Raw genomic sequence first — 9,909 nt, forward strand, 5'->3', positions numbered from 1 at the left:
CACCGCCATTTTAAGTCTCTCACCCAAACAGGCTACCACACCTTCACCTATTTTTCCTAGAGTTTCACCTCCGTGGTAATCTGTTTTTCAACGATTAAGTCTTTTTCACTTGTCTTGTTCTCGTCCTACAACTCCCTTTCTTCTTGCCCCCGCCTCTCTGAAAATTCTCATTCATTCATAGCCACAATCTGTCCATAGCCGCTCTCCCAACACTTTATGGGGCAATTAAAGAAGGGGGATGGTCTTTGTAACGATTCCTTGTTTATGTGTGTGTGTGTCTTTAAAAGTTTGGTTTGCATGGCTGTGATGATAATCTAGAGTGCTGGACTCAAGCAAGTGATATGATTGGTGAGTAAAAGAGAGGGGGAGGGGTTTTGGAATAGATGCTGTGGGGATGACTTGAATGTCTATCAGGAGTGACTGTTAGAGTTTGGACAGTTGAAACAGACAGTTGGAAGTGGAGTTAAGCTATGTATGAAAGAGAAGAAGCTTCCCTGTGTGGGTTGTTAAGTTCTATGTCTTAGAGTTGAATAAGACAGTTGATAAGTTAACTTCATTCTGAAGTCTGAAGGAGAGAAAGTTAACTTTCGTGACCTTGAGTTTATGATACAAAGTTGCTTGAAACCTCCCTGTCAGTAAAGGAGAAGCTTGTGAGAGACACCAAGCAATTGTTCAAAACATTCCCAGTATTGTTTACAGTGTTTCACCCTCGTATTTATGCTTTCTTTAAATAAATCCTATTTCATTCAAGTACACCAGCTCAGTAAAGAATCCTTCCTCAGACCACATAGTTCCTCAAAAGCTTAAACCCTCGATCCACCTACCCTGTGATTGAAATAGTAAAGCATAAAGGTTTGGAAAGCCTTATAAATTTCCTGGTGGCAGCCGGATTACCCAGTAGAGAATAACATAAAGAACATTTTTAAAGGGAAACCAGACCTCCCCAAATAAGGGGTCGTCACAGTCTTACTTCAAAGTATAGCTTTGTATGAAGATACGTGAAAAGAAAAAAGAAAACAACCCTCTTGAGGGCAATGTGCTACTTACATCCACACGAAATAAAGATTTTTTTTTAAAGGTTGGTCGCTGCTATGGAGCCATTGACATGACTCCTCTGAACCTCATCCCTGCTTCCTCCTGAACTTCCGCGCAGACTCTCCTCTTAATCAATTTCTCAAGGATTTTTTATGCTGGCCTTCTCAGATCTGAATGCTGTCAGCTATTTTCTTGATTTGTTCCAATCGTTGCCTCTTTTTCTTCGATGCAAAAACAATTAATTTCCCTCTCACATACGCTTTACTTGCTTTCCCATATAATTGCCATAGGGAGATCATCTGTGATATTTAGTTTAAAAAAATTCTTCTGTGTCCTGTTCACAACTTTTTGCAATGTCTTTCTGCAGCAAGAGATTGTCGTTCATTCTCCATCTTCTTCTTATAGGCATTTCTCTGTGCCACGAAGCCAGGAATGGATTATGGTCAGCAATTGTTTCTGGCTGGATTTCAATGGACCTCGGATTTGTGAGTAAAGTCTTAGATGTCCAGCACCTATCAATTCTTGAGTATGTCTGGTGTCTGGATCTTGGCCACTGTGTGACACAGACTGTTCAACTGGATGGGCCAATAGCCTGATCCAATGTGGCTTCTCTTATGCTCACATCAGCCCCGTTAAGAGGTGAGCTTTAAATAAATGTCAATAACACACAGCCCAAATTTCTAACATGTATAAAGTTTTGTTAAAATGGTATACAGAAGAAGAGACGGTAAAAGAACAAATGATAAAATGGGCAGTTAATATGAATAAAGAAGTGACAATAGACTCGTGGGAATATCTATGGAAAAATTCTATTAAGTTATCGACCTGTATAAATGTTAAAGAGAATTGTTATAAAATGATGTACAGGTGGTATATGACGCCTAAGAAAATAGCCAGTATGAACCAAAATATGTCTAGTAAATGTTGGAAATGTAAAAAACATGAAGGCTCATTTTACCATATGTGGTGGACATGTCAAAAAGCTGTGGATTTTTGGACAAAAATACACAGCAAAATGCAAAAGATACTGAAATGTTCTTTTAAGAAAGCTCCCGAGATTCTACTCTTAGGACTCAAAATGGAAGAACTAAATGTAACAAAAAAGACTATGTTTTGGTACCTAATAACAACTGCAAGAATGGTGTATGCACAATGTTGGAAACAAGAAAGAATACCGGAAATAGACGAATGGATACGCAAAGTTCTGTTCATGGCAGAAATGGACAAAATCACGAAAAAACTGAATAACAAAGAAGACCAAGATTTTTTTGAAGAATGGATTGACTTTTAGAACAATATTAAGTCAAATGTGTTGTCTTATGATATACTGATGTAAAAGAGAAAAAAGGGGGATGCATTGCGGGAAGCCACTGGAGGGAGAAGGGGTGGGGAGTTTCAAGGGTTTTTGATTAAATGGAAAATATTCTGAACATGTTATTACTTCCGAGAAAAATAAAAGCTTTTAACCCCAAAAAAAGAGGTGAGCTTTAAACAAATGTCAATAACACGCAGCCCAAATTGTGCATGGATAACACCCTTTATCAATCATCACAAATGTTTCCCCATTTCTGATCAATACAAAAAGCGTCAGCAAAATCAAAAGGAAAAGTTTCCCAATCCCATCAGTAAAACACTTCACCACAAACCTTTCATCACTTCACTAGGGCAAGACAGATTGCTGGGACAGAGGCAGGGTCAGACAGTGTAATACAGAGGCCTAAACTAGGTGAGGTACTGAGATATGTACTCTATTGGTTGTTTTATGCCTTTAATGGAAAGTAGCTACCGGCGGCCTATGGAGAGAAGTATGGCAGAGGTAATCCAGTGAGTTTCCTTGTTATCTCTTCACACAAGTGCTCTGTAGAAACAAAACATATAAAGCTCGAAGTAAGATGACATGCAAAATGTCTTGCAGGGAGAGAGCGGGGCTTGCTAGCAGTGTTCCCTCTAAGCTGAGTTAGTGTGAGCCAGCTCACAATTTTTTACCCTCTGGCTCACACATGTTTTGTCTTAGCTCAGGAAGGGATGGCTCCAGTCCAGAGCAAACTAATTTATGCAGTAGCCAAATCACCTGCCTACTCACAACTTTAATGCTGGTAGCTCACAAAGTAGAATTTTTGCTCACAGGACTCCACAGCTTACAGGGAGCGTTGATTCAACGTGTGTGGAAAGGGACCCCTGACGATTTTCAGGGCTCGGAGATAGACAAAACAGCTCCTGGTAAATAACGTCTCCTTAAGCCTCTTTTAAAGGGACAGGACTTTTATTCCCCCCCCCCCCCTCCAGGCTGTTTGGGAGCCCAACAGAACAGCTGCCTCCATATGACAACTCAAGCAAGTGAGCCAAGCTGCATCCTTCAAGGGAGGGCAGAAAACCTGCAGGGGCATTGCCTGGGCTGAGTTCTGGAAAGCCTGAGAGATCTGGACCCAGGGGAAAGTGGAAGCCCTGCAAAACATGTGCTCAGCCCCCCCCCCCAGCACCTGTTGACAAAGGGCACCCTCCACCTGCAAGATGTTCATCCCCACTCCTACATATTTACTTGGTGCTCTCAGACTCCCGGTCGCTACAGCCTGAATAGGAGGGAGAAGGTGTCAGGCTCACTGGGGGGGGGGCTTACGGGGAGGGGGTTCCAACAGCCACAGCCCCTCCTGACAGCGTGCCCCCTCCCTCTTTGTGACGGGGGTCCCAAATCCCACACACTCACCATCAGAGAAGAACTCGATTTGCTGCATCCTGAATGAAGGAGAGAGAGAGAGAGAAGGGCAGGGAGTCAGGTTCACGAGGGGGGGGCTTGTGAGGGAGGGTCTCCACTGGCCCCCCAAAAGAGGCCCCTTTGGCACTCCCATCGCCCCCCCCCCCGGCACATACCCTCCTTCCCCATCGGTTCATGTGACAGAAAACATGCAAATCATCCATTACGTGGAGACAAACGGAATCCATTCCCCTCAGAGGCCAATACCAGCCTCCTGACAGAGTGGCCGCCCCCTCCTTCTTTCCCACATACTCACCAGAGGAGAAGCTGTCAGGCCTCAGGTAGCCATCTTTTGGAGGAAAGAGAGAGGGAGAGAGCGGGAGTCAGGTTCACTGAGGGGGCTTGTGGGTCGGAGGGGTCTCCGAACCACCACAGCCCCCCCCCTTATACCCCTATTCAGTCCCCCCCAAAAAAACCCTCCTTCCCCACAAGTTAACATGACACAAAACACACAAATCGAGCATCATGTGAAGATAAATGGAAGCCCGGAAGGTTTTCTACTTCTCCATTCCCCCCAGAGGCAGGGGATAACGGTCTCCATTTCGGGAACGGTGTCAGAACCAAAGCCTGCAGTTCACTAGACAAGGAGTGAGCGGTGGCAGACGGAGGGAAAGTGGTATCCACACACCGGGCATTTTTTGAGTGTGGATTTGGGGGCTCTAGCTGGAATATGGCCACATTCACACAGAGAGTCACATCCGGGGCAGTGTTCCCTCTAAGATGAGTTAGTGTGAGCGCAGTTTTTTTAAGCCTTTGCTCAGGAAGGAGGGCTCCAGAGCAAACTAATTTATGTAGTAGCCAAATCGCTCGCTCACAACTTTCATGCCAGTCGCTCACCAAATAGAATCTTTGCTCACAAGACTCCACAGTTTAGAAGGAGCATTGGTCTGGGGGTTGAACACAGAGGTTATGTGCATACGCAGCCTCACTGGCCTTTGCCTCGGAACACAGAGGTCGTTTGCATATGCAACTTGATTGGCTTTTGCCTCAAACATTCTAAACAGTTTTCTGTTCTGAGGTAAAATCTGTCCAATCTCCAGGTGAGGACTGGAGATCACTCAGAATTACAACTGCTTTCCAGATGGCAGAGATCAGTTCACCTGGAGAAAATGGTGGGCTCTGTATCCTTATATGCTGCTGAAGTGGCCCCCGTATGACAGCCAATGTGACGTAGCAGTCAGGGCTTCAGAGCATGGGAGAGGATGCAGGTGTGTGGGGGGTGGAAAGCTGAAGAGTGAGGGGGAAATAAAGGTAGGTTGACGATTGGCTGGGAAGGAGATAAGGTTTCCAACTCGGGGTGAGAAATTTCTGGAGATGTGAGGGATGGAGCCTGGAGAGGGTGAGGTTTCATGGGACAAAAGCCACAGGTACAAAGCCATAGACTCCAGCCTCCAAACCAACCATTCCCTTCTGGGGAACCATCGTTGCCAATCTCCAGGTGAGGACTGGAGATCACTCAACATTACAACTGTTCTTTAGGTAGCAGAGATCAGTTCCTCTGGAGAAAATGGTGGACTCAGTGTCATTATACCCTGCTGAGGTCACCACAGCAAATTGACATTGAGTGTCCAAGGCCGGGGCACCTGCCCAGAGCTTCTTTCTAGAGATCGTTGTATTTATTTCCACAACGGACCTTTTCCCTCTATTGAATATATTTTGCTTGTTTGGGGGATGTACTTTTTCAGAATGGGGGTGTCTCTCAGCCGCCCATGCAGAGGAATCCAGAACCCGCCGGGAAAGAGACTGAGCCCCATGACATGCTGGATAGATGCTACTCTGCACATGTACAAAGTGCTGTCAAGATGCATTTGATTAATGCCCCCCCCCCGTAGGGTTTTCAAAGAAAGAGGCAACAGAGCTGGCTTGTCATTGCCTGCCTCCCCATAGCTACCCTGGACTTCCTTGGTGGCTCTTTGGCTTGGAAATGGAGATGAGTGCCACCCCCTAGAGGCGGATTCAACTAGCTTTTGAGCAAGGGAAGCCTTTACCTTTACTAGTAGCCTCTGCCGTGATCTGAATGGCCCAGGCTGGCCCGATCTGATCAGCCCTCAGAAGATAAGCAGGGCCAGGCCTGGTTAGTACTTGGAGGGGAGACCGCCAAGAAAGCTGAGGCAACGGCAAATCACCCCTGTTTACCATAAATCAGCTGCAACTTAACGCTTCCCACCACCATTACAGACTGCCCTGAACTGGATGGCTTAGTCTGGCCTGATCTTGTAGAATCATGGAAGCTAAGCAGGGTCGGCCCTGGTCAGGCCATGGAGAGGAGACCACCTGCGGCCCAATCACTGCCCATTTGGAAGGTCCTGGTCAGAGTCTCCGTTCTGCCTCTCTGGGACTGGATCTTCCAGGTCACACAATTCACCATCGTTGAAATTAAACTGATGTGTTTATTAAGACAGTTCCACCCTGCCTCTTGGCTCAGCTTAAAAACCCTCTGACGATGCTGAAGAGTCTAGCTTTTGCTTTCTACTCCTGAGGACTTTGAAAAACTGATAGCGTTTTTTTGCTGTTTGATTTGATTATCAGCTGTTTGGAGCACTTTGTGGAGAGGCAGGACAGAGAAAACTCAAATGCTTTTACTCCTCTGTTTCTCATGCAACTTGGCCTTGAGATCGGCTCTCCGGAGGCTCTGCTTGAACTCGGTATGTCTGTGACCGAGAAGCCACCCGGCTGGAGATGGACTAAGACTCCCCCCCTCCCTTTCCGAGGCCACTTCAGTGGGGGGGGGGACACTGTGGGTCTGTCAGCTGATCCTTCAATGGACGCCCCCTCCCTCCCCGCCCCCATTTCCTATGTTGAAGGAACACCCCGGAGAGGAAGAGACACAAACTCACTTGGTGCTGCTTCGTAGCCCTTCTCTTCCCGTTTTCCTGCAGAGAGAGAAGCAGGAAGTCAGAGCTGGAAGGGACACCCAGAGGTCCCCCCAAGTCACAACTAGACACCCCCCCCACACACACACCAGGAAAGAGACCTGACCCTGTGTCGAGACGCCCAGGGAGAAGGGAGGGGAGCGGACTAGCCGAGGTTCCTAGGACTGTGGCACTGAAGAGAAACTGCTTGTCCAAATGAGAGATGCATCTACGCAAGAGGCACCCCCATGGACGTCAGTGGAGCTCAGTTAATTCCCGGTGGGATGAAGTCCTGGGTGAAAATGCGGCCAGGAGACAAGAAGACTCCCACTTGCTTTCCGCCACCCTGGAATGTGGATTCTGTGGGTTGGCCAGGAGAGGGCTGTTTCACTCTCTTGTGCAGAGCGCCCCCCTGCCTCTAGCGCATGGGGGTGGACTAGAGGAGAGGGTCCCAGGCAGGGCTGGGGGGAGACCAGATTTTTGGCCCCTCCGTCCCCTCCCCTCCACCTGAGGCCCTGGAGGCCTGCGACCTGCCCCCCTTCTGACATGTCGGATGGGAGATTTCAGTGCCGGTTTAATGTCCTGTCTGATTTGTTGAGGACGACATTTTGGAGAAACCGCCTGGGGGGGGGAGGTAACCCCCCTTGAGAGAGACAGGCCAGCTGGGAGTACTTTAAAATAAACTAACAAATAAGGACTGGCCAGTCCCTGTTCAAAATGCCAATCATGTGGGGAGGGGTTGTGGGGAGGGGTTGTGGGCACCATCGGATACAGGAGCAACGTCTGCCTCTGCCAGGGGCCCTGTGCCACCCCCGTGACCCTCAGGGGGGATCCGCCACAAGAACCTCACACACACATACATGGACCCTGCTCAGCCAAGGCATTCCCTGTTTACTTACTGCGGAAGGCAAAGACCACCCCCGGGATGGCAAGAGCCAGGACGGCAACAGCCAGAAGAACCCCACTAACAATGCCCGGAATGAGGTCCAAGTTGGGTGCTGAGGATGAAGGGAAGGGACAAAAAGTCATCGATATTCAGCCTGGCAGGAGCTCTCCAAGGCCTCAGGGTGGGATCTCCCAGCCAAAGCGTCTCGGGTCGCTGGGGGTGGCGGGAATTGCACTGAGGACACCCTGCGTGCGATGACACCCCCCCCACACACACACACACCGAGTTCCTGCCCCCCCATCCCTCTGCCACAGCCCACCTGGACACTCTGCCCCCTGCCCATTTATCACAAGGGCGCCAGCATCTGGTCAGGACCCCCCCCCCGAGCAAGCCTGCTAAGCTGGAGGGCGTCTTTTCCGGGAGTACCTCCTTCCTTCCTGAGCAAACGTTTGCCTCCCACACTCTGCCAGCCCCCCACCCCCACCCCCAAGGGGACCCCCCTCTCTCACTCCCGCAGTCTCTCACCCGGCTCCTCCCAGGCCAAGTCCAGGGGCTCCGGGAGGCTGTCGTGTCCCACCCGGCACCGGTAGCGGTCCTTCTCCTTGGGGTCAACATCGATGCTGAGCCAGGTGTGGTCCCGTCCGAGTTGGGGACGCCCCCCCCCGACATGGTCTCCGGCTTCCGGTCCTCCTCGTCCTTCGTCCAGGTGACCTCGATCTCCTTGGGATAGAAGCCGTAGAGCTGGCAGAAGAGGGTCTCCTCTCCATCGTAGCGCTTCTTGCGCGACACCCTCGTCATTGGGGCCTCTGTGGGAAGGGCAATGCCATCTTGGGTTAACGCGCTGCCTCTCCAGAGATGAGAGATTGGAGACTGGCCTTCAAGGTACCCCATGCGGTCACCCAGTCCCACCCCCGAGTTAATGTACCAAAGTTGTAGCCTCTTCAAGAGATGTAAAATCCCACCGAAGGGGATTCTCCAGTCTAGACTTGGAAATTAAATGGTGGTTCTGAGACCGGGCAACTGAGCTCCTGCAAGGGTGAATATCTTTCCCACAATCAGTGTTCCCTCTAAGCTGAGTTAGTGTGAGCTAGCTCACAGTTTTTTAGCCTCCAGCTCACACATTTTTGTCTTAGCTCAGGAAGGATGGCTCCAGAGCAAACTAATTTATGCAGTAGCCAAATCGCTAGCTGTATAGAAATATTTAGAAATATTGATTCCTATAGCTTTCATGTATCCCTTGTGTAATTCTTTTAACCTTCTGTATCTCTGTTGATGCTATAAGGTTCCATGTTTCCCCTCTTGGAATGTAATTGCCTCACCCCCTGGTGTTCTAGCTTCCTATGCCTGACCATTTGCTCAATTGCCCTGTCATATAAACACACATGTTTCACACTTCTGGCAGACCTACTGGAGCCTAGCTGCCAGGAGTCACGTACCACATGGAGGAGTGGTTAGAGGGAGTGGTTAGAGCTTGGGATCACATTCTGCAGGTGTGGCTTCAATACTACTGACCACTCAAGACACTTGGACAATTTCAGATCGTGTTCATTGGCTCCTGGCCCGGGTCATTTGAATCCTGAAATTGGCCCTTATTAGTCTGAACCCAAAGACACGAGCTCAGATTTTCTGCTTGCTAATCTGTTCTTGCTATCTACTGTCTGTGGACTTATTCTGACATGCTTTGTTTCTGCCATGTGGCTGGCAGACAAAGGATCCTGGGTTGCAGCTCAACACATGGCTGCATACTGGCACAAAGATGAAACTTAAGTGGACTTTGTTAAAATGGACCGCCTTGGACTATTGACCCTTCTTCTTGTTGGTAAATATACCCTATTGTATAGTTAGGCAACAAACTTGCATAGCCTTTCTTATTTTTCTAATCTCCTATGGTCTGATTACAAGTTTCTGCTAATAAACTTTATTCTGTTTTAATACTGTGTCTGATGGATGTACCTTTGACTCCAAGCCTTAAATCCTGTGCTTGAACTGCTTTGCCAACTGTTGCTACCTTGCTAAGAATATTCTTGTGATAAGTCCCAAAAGCCAGTCAAGAGTCTGAGCCTCCTCTTGGACTGGAAGGGGATCATAGTGGAAGGTTCTGGTGGCACGTGTCTGTAAATCCATAGAGAGACTACCTCTCTTGGGTTTTTGTGTAAAATACTTTGTCTCAGTCCATGATCCTTTCCTTTCACAGTCCTGGATTGGTCTGGGGGAAAGACAGGATCATGACATGGTGGCAGCGGTGGGATGTATGAACTGGAGTCAAATGTCATCATCTGGGTATTTTTGCCCTGTGTGCAGAGCTTGCTCAGACTGGGGAGAGAAGTTTTTGTTATTTTAAAGTTTAGTTAGGACTTTTATACCAGAGGTGGAGCATGGGAGAA

The 9,909-nt window shown here is 48.4% G+C and overlaps 1 protein-coding gene across 1 annotated transcript in view; it reads right to left on the minus strand.

Annotated features, from left to right (window-relative positions):
* Positions 1-2,017: 2,017 nt before the first annotated feature.
* Positions 2,018-9,909, minus strand: part of LOC107122404 (H-2 class I histocompatibility antigen, Q9 alpha chain-like) — a 29,498-nt gene continuing 21,606 nt past the window's right edge. Inside the window, 7 exon segments of the mRNA XM_015425500.1 lie at positions 2,018-2,893; positions 3,740-3,768; positions 4,044-4,076; positions 6,625-6,660; positions 7,539-7,637; positions 8,051-8,161; positions 8,164-8,331. Of these exon segments, the coding sequence (XP_015280986.1) occupies positions 2,873-2,893; positions 3,740-3,768; positions 4,044-4,076; positions 6,625-6,660; positions 7,539-7,637; positions 8,051-8,161; positions 8,164-8,331 (497 nt within the window). The 3' untranslated portion in view covers positions 2,018-2,872.

Source organism: Gekko japonicus, unplaced genomic scaffold (assembly GCF_001447785.1).
Source record: "Gekko japonicus isolate JY-2015 unplaced genomic scaffold, Gekko_japonicus_V1.1 scaffold4694, whole genome shotgun sequence".
NCBI classification, from domain to species: Eukaryota; Metazoa; Chordata; class Lepidosauria; order Squamata; family Gekkonidae; genus Gekko; species Gekko japonicus.